This window comes from Puma concolor, chromosome C1, assembly GCF_028749965.1.
Source record: "Puma concolor isolate L17-30 chromosome C1, mPumCon1.1.hap2, whole genome shotgun sequence".
In the NCBI taxonomy this organism is placed as follows: domain Eukaryota; kingdom Metazoa; phylum Chordata; class Mammalia; order Carnivora; family Felidae; genus Puma; species Puma concolor.
In genome coordinates this window covers 92867271-92892067 of record NC_141674.1, presented here as the reverse complement: position 1 = coordinate 92892067, position 24797 = coordinate 92867271, and the positions used below count along the sequence as shown (strand labels likewise).

The 24797-nt window shown below is 35.8% G+C and overlaps 1 protein-coding gene across 1 annotated transcript in view; it reads left to right on the top strand.

Moving 5' to 3' along the window:
• The window catches only part of LOC112864668 (mitochondrial adenyl nucleotide antiporter SLC25A24-like), a 39872-nt gene that overhangs the window by 2256 nt on the left and 12819 nt on the right, over positions 1-24797 (top strand). The window contains 3 exon segments of the mRNA XM_086717726.1: positions 16375-16507; positions 22697-22784; positions 24038-24149. Coding sequence (XP_086573852.1) covers positions 16375-16507; positions 22697-22784; positions 24038-24149 — 333 coding nt within the window.

Genomic DNA, 24797 nt, shown 5'->3' with positions numbered 1-24797 from the left:
ATAGAAGGGAAATCAGAAGAGTAAGGTCTCTTGGGAGCCAATTTGAGTCAAGTATTTCAAGGAGGTAGTTATTATATAGAACTGAGATATCTGCTGAGAGATTTTGTAAGATGAAGACTGAATTTAACTGTGGGGTTTGTCACAATGGAGGAAATTTCTAACCTTGAGTAATTCCATGTATGCATGTACCTTGTTGTTGGTTGTGTCTCTGAGGAAAGTGAGAGGGCTAGGATCCTGAATTGCTCAATACTTTACCACCTTCCTCTGCTAGTGATACATGTTATAGACGTAGAAGGTATACAACACAGATTACACTTGACCTCGGCTTTGGTCCTAGATCCCCATCTTATTCCCTTCTGTGATGAGGGAAGTTGTGCTGAACTACAGGTGAGTCTTGGTCTTGTTGCCTTGAACACAATCCAGACTAGTGGATCTCAAAACTTGAAAATATAGGCCTATATATTATCTTTTAAAGAAAAACAATTCTTGTACTCCTAAGGATTGAGTTAAATCATTTTTGTCATAGTTACTTAGATATATTTATAAATATAAAGAAAGTATAAAATCATTATGCTTATAGCTCTTATACAACCATAGATCCTAACAGGTATGTAAATTAAAGATTATAAAAACCACCAAAATTCTAATTAATAACATTTATTTAATGAGATAACTAATAGTGTTTGGCTAAAACTAAATTTCCATTTTCTTATGAATATTCTACTGATAGGTACATTTGTTTGAGTTAAACATTCTGAAATTATCACATGTTTGCCCAGTTCTCCCCCACTTTCTTTTTTTGTATGAATACTGTGAAAACTGTTATATATATGTGGGCTCTGATGTCACTGGATTTTACTTAACAAAAAATACATTATTGCCTTTGAGGTGAACCTCTGTTTTTTGTTTTTCATTAGCCTTCAACAAAGTGGTATCATTTTGATGCTTGATTACTGGATTACACAGGGACATTGAAATAAATATTAGGCCTTTGTTATAAGGTGGCTGTCTGGTTGCTTATGCTATTTGTCTTCAGATTATCTTTAAAAGGAAAACACAAAATTAGGAAATTCTCACAAAAGATACTCAGACCTGTAGGAGTTTATGGATTTCAGGATAAGAAATACTTACCTAGATTATAGGCAGATTTAAGCTGCCACAGCCCTGTCTCTTTTCCTCTGGACTCCACCCTGTTTCCTACAGGACCTTCTAAGGGCAAGGGTGGGGGACAGGGCCTAGAAAACCGGTTTGGAGTTTACCAAGCAGAAAGAAATGTGCATTTGTTGGAGTTATAATCCTTTTACTCCTCCCAGCAAAACTTCCCCTGTTTTAGCACTGGACCTAATCGTTTTTTATCTATATCAGTGCTCTTATTCTTTGAGGAAGAATAGTAAAGTAGCAGGAAGAAAGGTTTCCTTCTCCCTGAACCCTCTTGTCACCTCTGGAACTTTTATTCTGTGGTTAACAACCTTTCTCAGCACTTAAACCTCTTCATAGAGCCTTGATTCTTACTGAAGCAGCTATCCTCTGAAGAGCCTCCTTGCAGCCCTCTCAGGGCTGAAGTCCCTCCTCTTTCTCCTTTCTAATTACCCGCTTCATTGAGGTCCATGCCATCTACCGTCTGACCCAACCATTTTATTCTTTGCTACTCACTGAATTTCTGTATAAGCCTCTTGGTCACTGAAGACTTACCACCTGCTCATGGTCTCCATCTCTACTGCAGATCTTTATATCATCCTGAGTGACTTCCTCATCCACTTCTGCATATGATCCATACAACATCCAGGCTTCCTACTTCCTTGGCTATATATGTCCAGTGACCTTCACCTCACAACACTTCAGCATCTCACTCTCTGGGCCCCACTTGGGTAAATTTTCCTAATAGGACTAGAACTCACCTTATAGGGTAGCTGTTAGGATTAAACTGGGTAAGGCTTTATTTTAGCACAGCGAGGACACATAATTGTCATTTAGCAGATGTTAGCTGTTTTTGCACTAATTTATATCCATAGGGTTGGAGGGTGGTGAAAACAGAGCAAAAAAGATTTCCATTTCTACAGATTTCACTAGGAATGTGGGAGATTCTGAAACACTAGAATGGGAGTATGGCTGGGAGTGATATGAGCGGCTCTCTCCCAGGCAGTGGTCCTGACTGAGCCCACAGGGCATATACATACACACTGACTTTAATTAAAAATAGGTGAATTGAAAAGTTTACCCACAACTTTGTGAAATGGCATACTTGATATAAAATATTGAATTAGGCTACCTCTTGTTCAGTAATGTTACAAACCATACAGATAAGCCACTGGCTAGTCATTTGACCATTGACAAGGCAAGCAGAAGAGTGCCAGAACTATTTATTGCTTATTTACCATGTGTTAAGTACTGCCTTAGGTAGTTTACATTTTCCATTTCATTTTAAACTTGTGTTTTCTCATGTATAAAAAACAAGAGAGTTCTAAGTTTCAAAATTCTGATTCTAGGGACATCTGGGTGGCTCACTGGGTTAAATGTCCGACTCTTGATCTCAGCTCAGGTCTTGATCTCAGAGTCGAGAGTTCAAGCCTGTGTTTAAAAAAAAAAAAAGCAAAATTCTGATTCTCATTTGAATTCTCAGGATTTACATAAGTAAATCACCTGGAGAAATGAACCTCATTGACCCTTGGGAAAATGAGCAAACTCTTATTTTTAAAAACAACATATTTCTGCATTTTTATATGCTTTATAAAAATAAAACTGTTGTCTTTCACTGTGAGCTTTCCTTGTGCTACTTCAAAAACTTTCTTCATTTTAGCCTCCAGTTGCAAATGTCATGCATAGGAAAGCATATGATTCCTACATTTTTTCTTGAAATTGGCATATGACTTTAAATTGATTTTAATGTACAATTAAAATGTATTGAGTGAGCAGGTGTGATTAATGATGGAATGCAAATAAAGTATGGCAAAAAACTTATGCAATAATTGGAATAATTTCTATAAATTTAACTGTAGTAGGAGAAAGTGTCTTTATTGGCAAAAGAGGAAAAATTAGTCTTTGAAGCCAGTTGGTAGAAAATGCTTTGTAATGATTCTGATATAAAAGTGTTTAAAAGGTTCTGAAGGAAAAGAAGTTATTTTCTGATATGTCTACCAATAACCTCAATGCCTATTTGAATTCCGTGCTGTACACACAATATAACATCTTAGGAATACTACAAGTTGGCTTGCTTTCCAAAGGAGCAAAATATATACATCTTGGAGCTTCATTAAACAAATGTTCCAATAAGAAATTGTAAATTGCTTTGGAAGACTTGTCCTGCAAAGGGAATGGAAGAGGAATAAGTGAAATTGGTAGAGAAGGACTAAAAATTTCAGGAAAGTGAATAGATGGAAGAGATTTTTCAATCTTATATAGTATTGTTTTCTTTCAGTATTATAAATATATCAAGCATACATTTATAAAGTATGGAAAAATTTAGGGAGGAACTTTAAAATTTGGCTGTGATATCCTAGGTTTTATTATGAAATTTAAAAATTAGAGAACTTTATAATGATAAATAATGGTAATTTTGCCAATTTATATTCACATTTCTAGATGTTTTAGATTTCTAGTAGGTTTTCCAATATTAAAGTAGAGGAAAAATCTAGTTGAAATGTGTTTTGTTTCACTTAGCAGTGAATAGATGTTATGCCATATGATGGTAAGAGAGTATTTCACCTCTTTAAAATTAATGTCAGTATTATATAGATAAGGAATCAAAGAAAGACATAAATTATAACTACCCCCCATCACTTCTTAAAGGTATAAAGACTTAGTTATCCTCTTATGAGAACAAAGCATCATTTTAACAAACTTTCCTGCAATGTAAATGATGTGTGCAATTTTTTTCCCCTTATATTTTCATCTTCCTTAGAATAAAATTCTAGGTGAGTAATTTCAGGGTCAAGAGGTATGAATAAGGATCTTAATACATACTGCAAAATTATTATGTAGTTAGATTGTACTATTATCTAAGTAGATTGTCTCATTTACTGCCATAAATGAGAGTGCTTGTTTCCCTACATGGTCAGCAACAATAGGTAAGTAAAAAAAAAATTACTTCCAATTCAGTGTGACAACCAGCATGTTAATAATTTAAAATGATAAATTATTTTATCATGCCATCTGGTCTCAATAGCAGAGGTTAATTTTTACTTGCAATGTTTTTTGACCTGTACTTTTTTTCCCTTTTCTTTTATATGTAATCAGTCTTCTGTTTTTTGGTTTCTTTTGTCTGAGTTTGATTCTAAATAGTTAATGTAATGTCAGTAGTAATTTTTAATCTTCTTGTGTCCCTTAGTGATTTGTATCCAATTTCTACCAGCACAGATTGTTAGGTTCAGATATGGGAAATAATATTTAAGCCAACAAACTTGATGTTTAATTTCATTAATAATGCAAATTGAAACAAAAATATAATTTAATATTTCTTTCCTTCCTTTTTCCCTTCTTTTTTTTTAAAGATTTATTTTTTAATTTTAGAGAGAGAGTATGAGCAGGGGGGAGGGGCAGAGGGAGAGAAAGAGAGTCTCAAGAGAGAATCCCAACGTGGGGCCTGATCCCATGACTCTGGGATATTACCTGAGCTGAAATCAGTGTTGACTGTTCAACTGACTGAGCCACCCAGGTGCCCTTTCTCTCTCCCTTCTTTTCTTTTTCCCTTCCTTCCTTATCAGTGAGATTGGCAAACATTTGAAAAGTTTGATAGTATTTAGTATTTGTCATAATGTGGGGAAGTAGGCACACTGTAATATTTTTGATGAGAATATAAATTGACATTCCCTTTAAAAAAATATTTATTTATTTTGAGGGAGAGAGCACAGATGACCAGGGGAAGGGCAGAGAGAGAGGGAGAGAGAATCCTAAGCATACTCTGTGCTGATGACAGTGTAGATCCCGACACGGGGCTCCATCTCACAAACTGTGAGATTATGACCTGAGCAGAAATCAAGAGTCGGACACTTAAACGACTCAGCCACCCAGGTGTCCCTGACATTCCCTTTTAAAAAATTATTTATTTTAGTATAGTTGACATACAATGTTACATTAGTTTCAGGTGTACAACATATGATTCAACTTCTGTATATGTTATGCTATGCTCACCACAAGTGTAGCTACCATCTATTACCATACAATGCCATTCACTGTATTCCCTATGCTGTACCTTTTATTCCTGTGACTTATTTATTTCATCACTAGAAGCCTTTATCTTTCACTCTCCTTCACCCATTTTGTTCATCTTCCTACCTCTGTCCCCTCTGGCAACCATCAGTTCTCTGTATTTGTAGGTCTGATTCTGCTTTTTGTTTGTTTGTCTGGTTTCTTAGATTCCACTTGTAAGTGGAAATCGAATGGTATTATTCATTCCCTGTCTGACTTATTTCACTGAGCATAATACCCTCTAGGGTCATCCATGTTGTCACAGATGGCATGATCTCATCCTTTTTTATGACAGTAATGTTGATTGTCTATATCTACCACATCTTTACCCATTCATCTGTCAGTGCACACTTGGATTGTTTCTGTATCATGGCTATTGTAAATAATGCTGCAGTAGACATAGGGAGGTGTATATCTTTTCAAATGAGTGTTTTCATTTGGCGGGAGGCAAATACCCAGTAGTTCAGTTATTGGATCATATGGTATGTTCTATTTGTAATTTTTGAGGAAATTCCATACTATTTTCCATAGCATCTGCACCAATTTACATTTCCATCAACAGTGCACAAAAGTTCCTTTTTCTCTACATCCATCCCAACACTTGTTATTTCTGTCTTTTTTGCTTCTATCCATTTTGGCAGGTGTAAGGTGGTATCTCATTGTGGTTTTGATTTGCATTTCCCTGAGGATTAATGATGTTGAGCACCTTTTCATGTGTCTGTTGGCCATCTCTGTGTCTTCTTTGGAAAAATGTCTATTTGGGTCCTCTGCCCATTTTTTAATTATACTATTTGTTTGCTGGTATTGAGTTGTATTAGTTCTATATATATTTTGGATGTTAACACCTTTTTGTATCATTTGCAAGTATCTTCTCCCATTCAGTAGGTTGCCTTTTTGTTTTGTTGATGGTTTCCTTCACTGTGCAAAAAGCTTTTTATTTTGGTGTAGTCCCAATAGTTTATTTTTGGTTTGTTTCCCTTGCCTCTGGAGATAAATCTAGAAAAATATGGCTATCGTAATGTCATAGAAATTGCTGCCTATGTTCTAGGAGTTTTATAGTTTTAGGTCTCACATTTGGATCTTTAACCCATTTTGAGTTTGTTTTTGTGTATAGTGTAAAAAAGTGGTCCATTTTCATTCTTTTGCATGTAGCTGTCCGGTTTTCCCAGGGGGTATTTATTGAAGATAGTGTCTTTTCTCCACTGTACATTCTTGCCCCCTTTTTCATAGATTAATTGACCACATAAGTGTGTGTTTATTTCTTGACTCTCTGTTTTGTTCCATTGATCTATGTGTCTGTTTTTTATGCCAGTACCATACTGTTTTAATGACTACAGCTTTGTAGTATATCTTGAAATCTGGTATTGTGGCACCACCAGCTTTATTTTTTCTCGGGATTGCTTTGACTATTCAGGGTCCTTTGTAGTTCCACAGAAATTTTAGAATTATTTGTTCTAGTTCTGTGAAAAATACTGTTGTTATTTTGATAGGGATTGCAATGAGTCTGTAGATTACTTTGGGTAGTATGGACATTTTAACAATATTAATTTTTCCAAGAATATTAATATTCCATGGGATATCTTCATTTGTGTTGCCTTCAATTTCTTTTGTCATTATTTTATAGTGTTCAGAGTATAGGTCTTTCACCTCCTTAGGTAAGTTTATTCCTAGGTATTTTATTCTTTTTGGCGCAGTTGTAAATGGAATTGTTTTCTTAATTTCTCTTTCTGTTACTTTGTTATTGGTGTATAGAAAAACAAGCAATTTCTGGGTGTTAATTTTATATCGTGCAACTTTACTGAATTCATTTATTACTTGTAATAGTTTTTTGGTGGAGCTTTTAGAATTTTCTATGTATAGTATCATGTCATCTGACAGTTTAATTTCTAACTTACCAATACGTATGCCTTTTAGTTCTTTTTCTTGTCTGATTGCCATGGATCAGACTTTCCAGTAATATATTGAATAAAAGTGGCTTGAGTGGACATCCTTGTCTTGTTCTTGATCTTAGAAGAATAGCTATCAGTTTTTGACATTACTTCCCCTACCCCCCCTTTTTTGACAATCTTAGTTTTTTGACATTCCCTTTTTGGAAGATAATTTGGCGGTGTATAAAATTTAGAAAATCTACATGTCCTTTAATTCAGCAATTCTCTCTCTAGGAATCTATGTTACAAACAATTGTGATTCAAAAATTATAATTTTACAAGATTATTCATTGTAGCATGTCTTGTAAATAGTTAAAACTTGGGACCAACTTAAGTTGAAACTATAAAACTTCTAGGTGAACTTATATTCTTAAGTAGGCCATAGAATGATTAAATAAAATTCACAGAATATGTTTTCTTTATATTATGTCATTTTTAAGCTTTATTCAGCAAGTGTTAATTGATTACCTATTGTATGTCAGAAGCTGTTCTATGTGCTTGGGGTGTAGTGATGAACTAGACAAAGTCCTTATTTCTTGGAGCTTATGTTTTAGTAGCAGAGGCAGGCAGTAAAAAGACAAACAAGATAATTTTATGATATTCCCTGACTACATACACCTCTCTGGCCTTGTCTCTTGTTTGCTTCCATTTCTCACTCCCTCTCTCCTTTGCTCATTGTATTACAGTGAGCTGTAATTGCTCCAGCATTGTTGCCATTCTTGCCGTTTCCAGACACATCCTAGGCAGGCTCTCATGAACATTTACATAAAGCTACAGCTCTAGGTTCTGGTGAATTTTGTGTCAGGTACTTTGGTAAGGATGACAGACATCAAGGACCTCAGCTACTTCAATTCATGAGACTCAGCTTTCATAAAAAGGTGTATATCACTCATAGAACACTTAAAATATCAAACGCAGAAAAATCAGTAACTAAGTGACAAAAAGAATACTGCTAAAGAAAAGTTGATAATAAAAATACTAGGTTAAAATATCAGATTTCACAATTTTAGCAATTTGACTTTGGCTCCAAAAAGTGTGTGCAAATTAGGAATTCTTAGAAAAGACCCCCATGGTCTGCTTCGTGATTACTACCACAAACCAAAAAAATAATTCTGCATTGCCGCAATGTCTTCCCTGCTAATATAAACAACTCTTTCATAGTTCTAAAGAAACTAGATGGTAATTCACATAAAAGGGGGTTATAAGATCCTTCTTACTCAAAATAAAATGAAACTAAATATGATGTGTGTCAGGTCAGAAAGAAATCTTATCAAAATGTTGACCAGACAAAGAAACCAGTTACCTTCACTGGCTGCCTCAGAATGCAGAGCTAGCATGAACAGAGTCCTGGCTGTATCTTTGCATCCCCATAGTGTGAGGGTGGACAAAAAAGCCCTTCAGCTTTCCTGAGGTTTTGTTTCCTCAGGTGTAGGATTGAGGGGAGCAGACTAGGTGGCTTTTAAGAGACCTTTCAACTAAAAGGATCCAGGTCAGTTCGAGATCCCTGTATTTGAGCAGACATTTAGAGTGGCAAAAGAAATAGATTAAAAATGGTGGGTGAAGTATTTTTTGCCTTTTGATCCCATCATTCAGAACTATTTCACATTACAGTTCAAGGAATCTGTGTCAGATACTTTCATCTAACGGCTGGTACTGCTAAAGGGTAAGCAAATAAATGAAGCATCTGACAATGAAATTTTTAATAAAAATATAGAGGCTGTGCCAAGTTTGGTTAGAAAAATGACACACCACTACATCACACCAGCAGTTAGGACTTCCTGCCTCTGAATTTTAAGAGCCATCAACTTGGTCAGGAGACGTGCATTCAAGCCATTCACCAAGATCAAACGAGTGCACATCGATTAAAAATATGCTTCCTGGTGCTTGCTTCAGCAGCACATAAACTAAAATTGGGAAGAATACGTTTCCTGAAATCTTCCCAGGAAGGGAACTTGAAAGAAACTTTTTAACAGAAAGGATGCAAGAGAGTTAAGTGCAGGGTAGGATATTTTTTCTTTACAGAACAGAAAAATGTCCCAAAGAACAGTAGTTTCTCATTTTTTGTGCCGTAAAAAGAATACACATGTCACTTCTTCTGGAATCTAACACTGGCTTCATTTTCAAAGAGAATCATTTTATTTTCCTCAAATGCAGCCATAAATTATAAACTTTAAGCATGTGATAGTTACATGATTTCTTCAGTAAGCCTAGGGCTTCCACAAGCTTTTCTGGAGCTTAGAGCCAGAGTAGTCCAGGGAGTCAAAGATTAAAACTTTCTTCACAGCCATACATTCCTTTGATGTTTGGGTTATTGAACACAAACTCACTGGATAACTTGTCTTCGGCATTGTGCATTAAAGTGTTAGCTATGTTTTCTTCCTTTTTCTTCCTTTTCTTTTATTGTTTTATTTCATCTTCATCATAAGTGACTCTTTAATCCTCATCCCCCCACCCATCTCCCCTCTGGTAACCATCAGTTTATTCTCTATAGTTAAGAATCTATTCTTGGTTTGTCTCTCTCTTTTTTCTTTGCTCATTTGTTTTGTTTCTTAAATTCCACATATGAGTGAGATCATATGGTATTTGTCTTTCTCTGACTGACTTATTTTGCTTAGCATTATAGTGTCTGGTTCTATCCATGTTGTTGCAAATGGCAAGATTTCATTCCTTTTCCCCCCACAAACTAAAGTTATTTTAAATAGCATGTGGGAACGTAAGTTGTTCATTTCATCCTGAGCATGATTGACTGATTCATACTCTGAATGGATACGGAACAGGATATTATGAATTTCCTTGTCTTTCATTGAGCTATGATTTATATTTTCTTGATAAATTTATTTGAAAACTTATTGGATAATTTCATCTTATATTTAAGCATTATTGGAGGTAATAAATCATACTTTGAAAGACACTTAGGGTACTGAAGAACTTGTCTTCACACGGTGACAAAATTCACTTTTAAGTAGCTTTATCCAGCACAGTGGTGATCCTGAAGAAGAAGGGACTAATCTCTACTCACTCATAGAGGGTTTTTTCCCTTTTTTAAGAAGCTTTTTAAAAATAATTTTAATTGATCATCCAATGTCACTTTCAAATCACACAAGTGATTGTAACTATAGAAGGATCTCATCTTCTTCATTCTCTAATTCTTGGTTTGCCGGTTTCTATCGTTTTCTTTTGTTTTGCCTTTTTAAGCTTTTATTTAAATTTCAGTTAGTTAACATACAGTGTAATATTAGTTTCAGGTATACAATATAGTGTTTCAACACTTCCTTGTAACACCTGGTGCTTATCCCTACACGAGCACTCCTTAATCCCCATCACCTATTTCACCCATCCCCTTCCCTGGCAACCATTAGTTTGTTCTCTATATTTAAGAGTCTGTTTTTTGGTTCGTCTCTTTTTTTGTTTTGTTTTGTTTTGTTTCTTAAATTCTACATATGAGTGGAATCATCTGGTATTTGTCTTTCTCTGACTGACTTATTTTGCTTAGTCAGACTATTTGACTATTATTAGTCTCTAGCTCTATCCACGTCATTGCAGATGGCAAGATTTCATTCTTTTTTATGGATGAATAATATTCCATTGCAAAAAGTACTACATCTTCCTTATCCGTTTTTCTATTGATAGATACTTGAGCTGCTTCCATAGTTTGGCTATAGTAAATAATGCTGCAATAAACACAGGGTTACATGTGTCCCTTTGAATTAGTGTTTGTGTATTCTTTGGGTAAATACCTGGTAGTCTGATTCCTGGATCATAAGATAGTTCTATTTTTAATTTTTTTGAGGAACCTCTATATAATTTTTTTTGAGGAACCTCTATATAATTTTTTTGAGGAGCCTCTATGAGGCTAATCATTCCTTCTTGTTCTGGCCATGGTACACAGTGGCTGCACCAGTTTGCATTCCTACCAACAGTGCAAGAGGGTTTCTTTTTCACCACATCCTCGCCAACACTTGTTGTTTCTTGTGTTGTTGATTTTAGCCATTCTGACAGGTGTGAGGTGATATCTCCTTGTAGTTCTGATTTGCATTTCCCTGATGATCAGTGATATTGAGCATCTTTTCATGTGTCTATTGGCCATCTGTTATGTCTTTTTTAGAGAAATGTCTGTTCATGTCTTCTGCCCATTTTTAAATTGGATTATTTGTTTTTGTGTATGTGTGTATTTTCTTTTCAGGGAACACTCTGACTCCGTGAGGAATTTCCTTTTGTTTTTGTGTGTTCTAAAAGTATAAGAAAGGCCATTACAACCCTTGGTTTGGACATGATGTTCAGGCTTATCTTTAAGAATTTGTTTTATCTTGGGGTGTCTGAGTGGCTCAGTTGGTTAAACGTCCAACTCTTGATTTCGACTCAAGTCATGATCTTCGGTCATGGGGCCTGCTTAAGATTCTTTCTCTCTCCCTCTGCCCCACCCCCTGTGTGCCTGTGCTCTCTCTCAAAAAAAGAAAAAATTGCTTTATTTCATTTACTGCTGAAGGTGTCAGGGCGAGGGTACCTGGATGTGCTTTCTCTTGCTCACAGCCCGGAAGGTGACCTAGGATAATGAAGCCAACATCCTCCCCATCCTGGCGCCAGGGTTCCTGGGGCTAAAATTCAGTCACCTCAGCCTCTCTCCATGGGCACATGTTGACCAGGATTTACTGCTGAATTGAATTCTTAACATTAGCATTAAGTTTTCTGGCCATGTTATAAACAGTTGCTTACCTTTAAATTATACTCTGTAGTCTTCCATTTCTCATCAAGTTCCTTTTATCCCATGTTTTCCTCTTTCTTGGATTTTTTTTTTCATTTTATTGCAACTGCATCCTCAAGAAGCCTCTCCAGAGTTTAAGGGTAACAAACGGAGTATATCCCAAACTGGGTTTACTTTGATCATATTTGAATGCTAGTTTGGCTAGGTGTCAGCTTTTAGCTTCTGAATCATTTTCCAAGAGAACTTTGAAGATATTGCTCAGGTTTTTTTTTAAATTAAGGTACAGTTGACACACACAGTGTTATATTAGTTTCAGTGTATAACATAATGATTTGACAGTGTATAAGTTATGTTATGCTTGCTCAATTGTTAATATTCAGTGTTGCAGATAATTAAGTTTGATGCTAATCATTCCTTCTTTTCTCCTCTCTCTCAGGCCTTAGGGTTTTTCTCTTTACTCAGATATGTCTAGATCATAATACAACTTCTGTTTGAAGACTTGTGTCTTTCTTCTAATCATTTTCTTTCAAACTCTTTATAGAACTTCTAATAAATGAATATTAGATCTCTTGGATCTTTCTCCCAATTCTACTTTTTTTATCCTTTTCACCTCTCTTTTTGCATTGCATTCTAGGAGACCTTCTTGGCTTAGTCTTCAGCTGTTCAGCTATGTGCATTTTGTTAATAAAACATTGCTGAATAATTTATTACTGTAATTTTTTACTTATAAGAACTGTTGGTTTTTGTTTTTCCTAATGGATATAATATTCCCTCAAATCTTATACATATCTCCACTACTGAGGGTTTTCTCGGGAGTAGTTCTTCCATTTACAGACTATGGTGCTTTTTCCATGCTGGTGGTGATTCTTGGTTGTCCGACTTTGTTGATGGGCATTTGGATTGTATCCAGTTTTTAGCTATTGGGAATTATACTGCCATGAATATATGTGCGTAAGTTTTTGTATAGCTGCTTTAATCTCTCTTGGTTAGATGCCTAGGAGTGGAATTGCTGGGTCATTTGCTAAGTATATGTTTAACTTTTTGAGAAACTGCCACGGTTTTGCAAAGTGGCTATACCATTTTATATTCCCACCATCAGTGATGATTCCAATTTCTCTACATCCTTGTCAATACTTGACTTTTTTGACTATAGCCATTCTAGTGGATGAGTGGTGCTGTCTCACGGTGTTTTTAATTTGCATTTCATTAATGACTGATGTTTCTGAGCATCTTTTTATGTGGTTATAACTTTTCTTTGATATTCTTTGCTGAATTGTCTGTTTAAATCTTTTGTCCATTTTTTTGGTTGGGTTAATTTTTATTTGTAGTTACTTTTAATTTCTGGCAACTTAAACTGCTTTTCTAGTTATGGTAGTGATACAAAGTTTATTTTAAAAATAGTTGGTTTTTAAAAAGTATATCAATTAAGTGAAATATATTAAAGAAAAGATTATCACTTATCATTTTGTTGTGGCAAAAATTTTGAAGATGACATAAATGTCTAAAAAAACCACTTCCTCAAGGGTAGGTATTACCAGGGTCAACACCAGCCCTTTTCTCATTCTTGATATCTCTCAGTGATTTTATCTACTCCCATAGCTTCTGCCCTGTCCCTCTACTGATGTTGTTGAAGTTCACATCTCCAAGACCTGTATGTGAGGATCTGCAAATACTGTCTACTGTTTGCTAGACATTATGAAGATACCTCACTAGCACTTCGAAGTCAACATGTTTTCCTGACTGCCCCCTCATCACAGTGTTCCTTCCAACTTCCTATTTTGGGGTTCTCACCATTTTATAGTCACTGAAGCTTAAACTCTAGAACTCAGTCTTGCGTTATCTCTTTGCTTCTTTGCCTGTTCCTTAACTCAGAATGCCCCAAACTCTTTTTCTCGCAAACCTGATGACTGTCAGAGTAAGACCCTCCCTATACACATGGCAACCCAAATAACACCTTCAGAGTTCTAGATTCCTCTCTTTCCCTTACCTTCAATATTGTGTCAGTGATCAAGTTACCTCCCACTTGCTAAAGATCTTTTGTATTTTGCTCCGCATTGCCATTCCTACCACCTTCCCCCTAGTTCGGAGATTCATTTCTCTTCTGGATTTTTGTAATAACCCTCTTATTGTTCTTTCTATTTTTAATATTTTCTCTCTCCTTCTCACCAAAGTTTATCACTGGAGTAACCTTTTTCTAACACCGATCATGTCACTTCTCTGCTCAAAATTCATCAGTAGGAAAAAAAAAAGGAGTGGGAGATACAGGCTTCTAGTTATGGAATGAAGAAGTCTTGGGAATAAAAGGCACAACGTAGAGAATATAGTCAATTCTATTGTACTAGCATTGTATGGCAATAGATGGTAGCTGGTCTTGTGAGTACAGCATAACATATAAAGTTATCAAATCACTATGTTGTATACCTGCAACTGATGTAATGTGTGTCAACTACACTCAAAAATTTTTTTAAAAACCCCAAAATTTGTCAGCAGAGAACCATTATTTATATCAGTATTTCCCAACTTCATGAGTTTGCTATAATCAAGAATTGACTGTACTCTAATTATTTTAAGAGTGGATTCATTTATATGTCAAGAAATTTACTTTAAAATAAAATTTTGTAATACTACCATAAACAGAAATCTAGTTGATTAAAAGTAAACATAAAATACAGGTTGCCCGGGTGGCTCAGTTGGTTAAGCATCCACTCTTAATTTTGGCCCAGGTCATGATCTCATGGTTTGTGGGATCAAGTCCTATGTGCTCCGTGCTAATAGCACAGATCCTGCTTGGGATTCTCTCTCTCCCCCTCTCTCTCTGCCCCTCCCCAGTTTGTGCTTTCTTTCTCTCTCAAAATAAATAAATAAACATTAAAAAAATAAAAAATAAAATTAAGCAAATAAAATAAAAACAAATAAAACAAATAGATAAAATAAATAAAATAAAAACAAATTAGTGTTGTGAATTGCTGGCTAAATATTGTATCATTTGATAAAATTATCCTGTTACTTATCCCCCCTTTTTTTTAAGTTGGCAAGTATTCAGGAATATTAGCGCAAAACTGAAATGTTGCCCATGATGTTACCAGAAGGACTGAAAGATAATTGAAATGAGAATAATTTTCTCACACCGTGATTTAGTGTTATTTAATACTACTTCAACATAAGCACCACATGTATTCCACTCATTTGGAAATACTAACTATAGAATTCATTTGAAATCCTTTTTGTGGCACATAAGTTCTCTCACAATCTCCCTGTGCTTATGGTGTCTCCTACTTTTCTCCCTTGCATTTTATCCTTAGCAAATTAGAACAATGTAGGGTTGTTATGAAGATTAAATGAGTTTATATGTACAAGGTGCTTAGAAGTAAGTGCTCCATAAATATTAGCTGTCATCACTGTCATTATTATTGTGTTTTTTCTAATTAACATGTGTTCTGCCTGCTTGCAGACACTGTGACGTATTCTTGGGATGTTTTTTCACATTTGTCTGCTCAGCTAATGCCTGTTTTTTTTTTTTTCTGCAAGTCTAAGCTCATACAGTCTTCCTCTTCTGAATTCCCACCCCCCCCCCCCCAACTCTACTGTACCTTGAATACATTCCCAGTATAACACCTGAAATATTCTCTTTGGTTATGTGAGTGGTCTGTAACTTTCTTCAGGGAAGGCACTGCATCTTCTTGTCTTTTAACCCTAGCACCTAGACCAGTGTCCAGCTCACAGTATTTAAAAAAAATTTTTTTTAACGTTTATTTATTTTTGAGACAGGGAGAGACAGCATGAACGGGGGAGGGTCAGAGAGAGAGGGAGACACAGAATCTGAAACAGGCTCCAGGCTCTGAGCTGTCAGCACAGAGCCCGACGTGGGGCTCAAACTCACGCACCGCGAGATCATGACCTGAGCTGAAGTCGGATGCTTAACTGACTGAGCCACCCAGGCACCCCTCACAGTATTTTTTAATTCAATAAATATGGATTAAGAGCCTTAGTATGCCATACCTTATGCTAGGCATGGATGGTACAAAGATGAACAAGACATGGCCTATCTCTTTGAGGTAGGAGTCTGTTGGAAATACATATGATGTATATTTAAGGATTATGATTATTAATTTTTTATTTAAAAAACTGTAACAACCTAGTGAGATTTGAACATACACTCTTACTCCATAAGGCTCAGTCTCAAACCATTAAGCTGTGAGTCATACTAAAATTTTAAGTATTTTATCTCATCTGGTTAATAGAGCGTGAGGTCTCTGATGGCAAAGACTATGTATCTCAGTACCTTTCTTCCCTCAAGGTACTTGGCATTCATTGTTTACCTCTGGTAAATACTTACCAACTTATAAGATTCAGAATTATTTGGAATGACATGGTGGCTATTGACTCTAGTATTGCACAAGTTTAAAAATCACAAATGTACTTAGCCTTGTAGCTGTGACTGAAAAACTAGGACAATGGATGCTGATGAAAATGATAATTAATATGAAATGTGTAATTTTAGCATGCTACAGTGGCTTTATTTGTAATACATCTCTGAGATGAGTTTCTACTTTTTTGTAGCACATTTTTGAAGCTGGAAATACCAATGATGATTCAGGATTGGACTTTGAAGAATTTATGCAGTACCTTAAAGACCACGAGATAAAAATGAGGCTGGCATTTAATAGCCTGGACAAAAATAATGATGATGTGTGTGTTTGTGTTTTATTCACAATTAGCTTAACATGAATAATAATTGTCAGTATTAAAGGGATTTTTTTTACTAGCTTTTACTTACCCCTGTCATCAAAGATTCAGTTATTTCTATTGTCTAGCAGTAATTTTTTATTTCTAAAAATAATATATAAACTATATTTATTAGTGTTATAATTTTTGTGTGATTTTGAAAATATTTTGGTTGCAGGAAAGTTAGATAACACAGAAAAGATCCTAAAATAAAGTAACAGTTACTTGTAACTCTGCTGTGTAGATGTCAGGTTTAACACACACACACACACACACACACACACACACACACACACACACACACACACACAAATATGTAGTTGTTTGTTTTTACCTGAGAGAGAGAGAGAGCACGCTCATGTGTGTGCAAGCAATGGGGAGGGGCATAGGGAGAGGGAGAGAGAGAATCTCAAGCAGGCTCCACACACAGCACAGAGCCTGGTGTGGGGTTCGATCCGGAGACTGTGAGATTGTGACCTGAGTTGAAATGAAGAGTCGGACACAGCTGACTGAGCCACCCAGGTGTCCCTTGATATATTTTTATATTTCCCTCTAGACTTTTTATTTCTGTTTCTTTCTTTGTTTCTCTTTCTTTCTTTAAATGAAATTGTAGTCACGCTGTATATATAGTTTGGTGTCCTGTTTTTTTCTCTGAATGTTACAATGTAAGCGTTTTCATTTCATTTAGTATTCTTCACATAGTTTTTAATGACTCTGAAATATTCTATTTATGAGTAGATAAATCATTCCTATATTGTGAGACATTTAGAATGTTTCCAATCTTTTATTCATAGTGCTGCAATCAATATCCATGCTGATTTACAGAGAAAAGGTATATCTTGTTACAAACCTTTAAATCAGAAAGACTATAGGTAAAAGTAGAGTACCATTTCTGCATCCATATGTGGCTAATCCATCATAGGTAATTAGAACCTAATTATATGCTATTCAAGAAACATATGTGTTGATTTTTTAAGTTTTGTGAAATCTAGTTTTTGTTAATTGAAAAATTCTAACTGTACCAGAAAAGCTATTTAAAGGATTGTACTGAAAGATTCTTGGGTAAAACAAAATGTAACCTGAATGTCACAGGCTTAGTGACCTGTGATATCCATACTGCAGCGCTCTATGCTTCCATTCACTTTCCAGAAAGAAGTTTAGGCCTTTCTGGGTTCTGCTACTGAAATAGTACCCAGAAGCTTTAAAGGTACCACTTACTAATTTATGTAAATTAGACCTGGTCATCGGTTGCTGCTGATCTTGGACCAGTAGTTCTGTTCTTGTGCTATTCTGGAATTTCACTCTCTTACTACTGCTTACCGCCATGATCATCATTTGTAAGCTGAAAATCCACCGTGTCAGATAATCAGCGAAATTAGAATGCCATTAGTAAAATATAATGCTATCACTATCTCTGGTAAAGCTGTAAATCACTGCTTGTAGCTCTTGGTAATAATAGAGAATACTTTTTCTGAGGAAAGATGGATATCCGAAAGTAATATAGTGATTGGCAATATAGATCTTTTAATTTCTGCCTTGTCTAGTCAAACTGCCAGGAGTCAGCCCCCAAAGTCCTGAGAGCCACAGTCCCAGTTCTCACGGGCTTCACGTGTCTCGAACACCTGAGCTGCAACAGTTGGTGTGAGGCTCTGCTGTGGGCACCAGGGCTACTGCCCACCTGGCCTGCAGAGCTCAGGCCCCAGGAGCCCTGCAGGAGCACCAGGTCTGGCGGAGCTGCCTGCTCCGTGTCATCATTGTTGCCGCTTCAGTGACCACCTTGCAGAGCTCAGCCAGTTTACTTTGGCCAGCATGCTTTTTGTGTGTGAAAAAGGGAGCACATCCTCTGTTATGGGTTGAGAGGTGTGCAGCTTAAAAAAGATACGTTGAGGGGCGCCTGGGTGGCGCAGTCGGTTAAGCGTCCGACTTCAGCCAGGTCACGATCTCGCGGTCCGTGAGTTCGAGCCCCGCGTCAGGCTCTGGGCTGATGGCTCAGAGCCTGGAGCCTGTTTCCGATTCTGTGTCTCCCTCTCTCTCTGCCCCTCCCCCATTCATGCTCTGTCTCTCTCTGTCCCAAAAATAAATAAATGTTGAAAAAAAAAAAAAAAAAGATACGTTGAAGTCCTAGCCTCCTGTACCTCAGACTGTGACCTTATTTGGAAACAGTTCTTTACAGAAGTAATCAAGTTAAAATTATGTCATTAGGGTAATGCCCAATATCTAATATGACTGGTGTCACATCAAGGGGAATCGTGGACACAGAGGCACATGTGCACAGAGGAAGATGATGTGAAACGACCAGACTTCTGGCTTCCAGAATTGTGAAACAGTAAATTCCTGTTGTTCTAAACTACCCAGATTGTGGTACTTTGTTACGGCAGCCCCAGGAAACTCCTCCCTTCTGTTATGCTTTATCAAGTGTCTGACAATACCAGAATGTTTTGGGCCTCAAAGTACAGCTTTCTCGATTCATGTGAATATGCAGTCACTTTCTTCCAGAGTGTACAAATGCTTCCAGATTGGCTGCGATAGGGTAGTTTCTGCTGTCAGGTGTGTATCATTGACCCTGGAGCTGACATTTCCTTCTGAATTCTATTACTGGATCTGGCTCACTGCATCATACCTTCCCACGCTTTTCTTCCTGACATCATTGTTCCTGATGGGACTCTCCCAGCTCATCACACATTATATTTGTTAAACATTAATAGTATACCGGATTCAATGTTTACCACCTGCTTTCTGTCCCCCAGGAGGCTTTCCAGGCCTTATGCCAATCAGTGGAGGCAAGAGGATGCATGTGGGCTGCTGTACTATCAAACTCATTAGCAGGAAGTGCTCAAACCCCAGTGTAATCTCATCTATTTAACTTCGTTTCACCAAGTAGTATCTGAGCTCCTGCTCAGTTCAGCCAAAATGTCCATGGAATGCTGTTGTAAAAATGTGAATGAAGTAATTATTGAACATAATTTTATCATTAAGATTATTTTTTAGATGGAGTTTTTTTGGAGGCTGAGGAAATGGTCGGAAAGAAATTAACATTTATTGGACTTTATCTTCTATATCTTATTTTTGTCTCACACAAGTCTTCGTAGCAGCTGTTTTTCACAGATGAGAACACTGAGGCTAAGGAAGGTTAAATAATTTTGCCTTCCATTGGCTTTCCCAGTGAACCACATCTCCCAGCACTTATGCCTCGGTGTAGCCATATACCACACAGACCTGTGTTTGGCCATTTGACTTGCTTCAGCCATTAGCACATTAGCAAGGCTTAATAAGTATTTGTACATTGGAACTTGTCCTCTTGGAATACTCTTTCTTGAACATCCTGAGCCACCAGAAAAGAGGTCTTAGCTACCCAGTTGGAGAGATTGCATGGAGAGAAATGCTCATTTAGTAATCAATTATTTTACATTTCCATCTGAGGTAATAGATATGAGTGAAGCCATCTTGGATTTCTAGCTGTGGTTGAACCTCCAGATGATTGAATTCACAGGAGTGGCCCAGGCAACACAAGAAGAACCAATGAGTTGAATCAAGCTCAGATTGCATACTCATAGTCAAATATATCCTTTTTAAACCACTAAATTTTGGAATAGTTTGTTACTTAGCAATAAATCACTGGTACAGGAATGGAATATTTTGTATTTCTCCCTGGAATAGCAATGCTAGAATGGTTGTGTTCCTCCTCTCCATCCATCTAACTATTGTTATTCCATTGAATTTATTTCAAGTCCATTATATGCTTGCTGCATATAATTAAAGACAAGTTTGAATCTCTTTTTCAGGTCATATGCCTTGATTATATTCTGGAACACATTACCTAATTTTTTCTACATCTTAGCTTGGATTTTTAGCTTCTTCGGGGTAAAAATTACTTAATGTATTTTAGTTAAATGAAGCAAACAGTTTTTGAGCACTGTATGTGAGTTATTGCACTAGGAACTGTGTGAACAAAGGTCTTCAGAAGCACACCATTTGGGGTGAATTAAGAATAAACATACAGAAGACAGACTATGATCATTGCTCTAGAAGCGATATAAGGAGAGCTTAATTGTGCCAAGGGACACTTCAGATTTGTGCTGGATCAATATGTAAATAGAATGGAAAAGAAAGGGTTTCTTGAGCAAAGAGAGTAAGTAGTTTGAACAAAGGCAAAATTAGGAAATTGTCAGTCAAGGTCAGAACTGGTTAATATGGCTTTTCAAGTTTGGCCCTAACTTACTATTTTTTGGGGGAAATTTCACTGACATATAACATATATATCAATGTGCACACATTCTAAGTTAAAAGCTCTACAAATTTTCCCGAGGCAAACACACAACATGAAAACAGCATCCAGATTAAGAAGCAAAATATTAGTAGTATCTCAGAAGCAGCCCTTTTATATCCCTGCCAAATCACTATCGCCCACTAAAGTAGCTGTTATCCTGCTTTCTAGTACTGTATGTAAGTCCTCAATCAATCTTTGTTAAACAAGTAAGTGTACCGTGCTCATACTGTATCTCTTGCTGAAATGCTTTTTTGTTTCTTTGGTGGTATCTTGTTTATCATTTATTGTACTTCATTTGTGACTTTTGTTTTTCACTCCTTTATTTATGCCTCCATTACACTTTATTTATAACTATCCTATAACATACATTTGGCACAGTGTGATATAATTTTGAAATAAGTAGTTCATCCATACAAGCTGGCAAGCTTCTCAGGGGTGGTTGTTTTATTAATCTCTGGCTTCTCTCACATTTAGCATAGTGATTTTAATAGTACGCTTTCAAAATATATTTTTTAAACTATTGAATTAATGAACATAGTGTTCAGAGATTGTAATGGGATATAAGGCAGAGGATTCAGTTTTCCCAGTTGAAGAAAAGTTTGATTTCTAGGCTGAGGAATAGACCAGTAAATTCCACCCTGTGAAGCTTGGAACGCTAGGGGCCTTGGAATGATTGCAAAGAGTCTGAAATTCTATGCATGAATACTGGGCTTTATCTATAGGCTAAATAAATAATATATCTCATACATATGTGCACTATTTATAAATGTATACAGATGCAGCTATGGCTCATAAAATATGAACTAAAGATGTGACTGAATTCATATATTTTTGTTGTTACATATTTTCAACTAGGTGACATTAAGTTGATTTTTTTAATATTGAAATGTCCTCATATTTTAAAAGACTGAGTATCCTCAACTCTTTGTTTTACACAGAGGAGGAATCAAAGATTCTTTGGACTTGTATAGTGCCATGATGAGTTATGTGTTTTAGAGTTTGAGGAGAAAATGGAATACTTAATTTTTCCTTTATAACATCCTGCAACATGAGATTGAGATGCATAGTAGGCTTGTATTCAATGTATCAGTTGATTTGAGTTATAACATAGGATATGGTTGTGCTAAAAAGAATTTGTGTTGGGGGTGTCTGGGTGGCTCAGTTGGGTAAATGTCTGACTCTTGGTTTCAGCTCACGTCATGGTCTTGTAGTATGTGGGATCAAGCCACATGTTGGGCTTTGTGCTGACAGCATGGAGCCTGCTTGGGATTCTCTATCCCTCTCTCTCTCTCTGCCCCTCCCCTGCTCTCATTCTCTCTCTCAAAAGGAAATAAACTTTAAAAAATGCACCTTAAAAAAAGATTTTGTGTTGTATTATAATTTAGGTATGTTATTATTTTTTTAGTTTACCTTATAAAATGTTGGGTTGCCTTATTTTCATGTGCCTGAATCAGATCTTCAGAGTTAGCTTTTAAATTTTTTCCAAGTAGGTATCATAATCTAAATCTGTTGTAGATCTGCAATCTCTTACTGGAAATCCTTAGGGTCAGATGTGTTCAGAAATTTAGAATTTGGGTTTTAGACAAGCAATACAGTTCCTGTATGATATATTATGTGATACTACAAGTGAGATTTGAGGTACCACTGTGCAATTATATATGTATTTCTTCAAAGAAACAAATGAATAATTATATAGAATCATAAATAATTGACGACCAAATGAATTTTGATGACAAATATACAAGAAGTTTTCAGAGCTTTTAAGCTTTGTGTTGTGAATATGGAATTATTGGCCTAAAAAACATGGACTTTTTAAAGACTATTATGTTCTAAGTATATTGCCTTATCTTTTCAGATACTTTAATTTGACATTTTTTTCACTTTTTAAAGGAATAATAGAAACTTCAGAAATAATTGCTGCTTTGAAATCACTGGGTATGAATATTTCTGAAGCTCAGGCAAAAAAAATTCTACAAAGGTCAGTCCTCATCCTTATTTTTAACAGTTTTTATTTAGTTCCATGTTAGAAACTGATTGCTATATATGTAGCACCTTCCTTCCTCCCTGCCTTCCTCATTTCCTGCCTGCCTGCCTTTATAACATCAGCTTTTATTGACAGTGTTATAAGAAGAGTCCCTGAGAAATTTATGGAACTGTGAGAATGCTGTTGACTAAATCATGAAGTGTTTACACTTCACAAAGTCCCTAGGATAAAATCCTTCCTGCTTCTAGTTCAAAGAACAGATGTAATTCTCTTAAGCAATTGACTTAACACGTTTCTTTTTAATTTTTTTGACATACAAAATACTGTACATAATTAATATACACAACTTGGTGAGTTTGGAGATAAGTGAACACCTAGGAAATCATTACCACATCTGTGTCATAAATCTATCCATCTCTTCCAAAAGTTTCCGCCTACCCTCTTATTTACTACTATTATTTTTTCTGATAAGAATACTTTTTGTAGTTAAAACTTCAACTTATTTATTTTTTTACTGAGGTGTAACTGACATGAAACACTAGTTTCAGGCATATAATGTAATGTTTTGATATTTGCATATATTGGGAAATGATCATCACTGTAAGTCCAGTTAGCATCTGTCACCATATATAGTTAAAATTTTTTTTCCTACAATGAGAACTTCTAAGATTTACTCTCTTAGCAAGTTTCAAAATTATGCAGTATACGATAATTAACTCTAGTTATTATGCTGTACATTACATTCCCATGACTTACCTATTTTATAACTAAAGTTTGTACCTTTTGGCCTCTTTCACCCATTTCACTCATTCCCTAAACCCCCACTTTGGACAACCCTAATCTGTTCTCTGTATCTATGAGCTTTTTTATTATTATTATTTTTTTAATATTTCACTTATAGGTGAGATCATACGGTATTTGTCCTTGTCTGACTTGTTTAACTTAGCAAAATTCCCTCAAGGTCCATCGATGTTGTCTCAAATAGGTAGATTTCCTTCTTTTTTATGGCTGAATGATATTCCATATTCCACACACACGTGTGTGTATGTGTACACACACATACCACATTTTCTTTATCCATTCATCCATTGGTAGACACTTAGGTTGTCTCCATGTAAGAACAACTAACATAAATCTGCTGTCTTAGCAAATTTTTAAATATCCAACAGAGTATTCTTACACTTAGTACTTATTCTTAGAGGATTTATTATAAATGTTATAAGCACTATTTTTGTTGTAAATTTCAGCATCGATAGTGATGGAACAATGACAATAGACTGGGATGAATGGAAGTACTACTTTTTACTTCATCCTGCAAAAAATATTGATGAAATTGCTCATTTCTGGAAGCGCTCTACTGTAAGATTACTTTGTATTTTACTATATTTTTATTTTGTCACAAATGCCATAGCTGTTATTATGATCACATAATCCCTATATTACTTCCAGCCTCAGTGGCTAAAATAGCAAAATTCTCTCCTAATAGTGTTCTACTAATTTAGCAAGGAGTGTTAATATTATATGTACAAAGACAGCTACCACAATTTGTTTGGTAAAATCTAGAACTTAAAGTAGATACTTATCTGCTGCAAGGGCCTTCTTTGCATTGAGAATAAGTTATTCCGATATAGTTAACTGTCTTAGGAAAGTGGAAAAATAATATACTTTAATTCTTTTCACAGAAATGATATACTCAGTTAGGTTTCTATCATAGGAAATGCAAAGTCAAACATTAAAATGCAAAATTTCAGAATCAGAAAGGATCAACTGTGTAATCTACCTATTCGTTTTATATAAGCACTTGACTCAGTTGTGAGGAGGAAATGAGGTTTTATAATTGAAAACATTTTTTTTTCTTTTTTAGATCTCTGATGCAGGGGGTTAAGTTAATCATTTATTCATGGTATACTATTTGCAAATCCTCCTCTCCATAGACAATATAAGGGAGGGCCAAGAGCATAGGCTTCGGAGTCAGATGCCTAGGTTTGAACTTCGCTTCTGCCATCC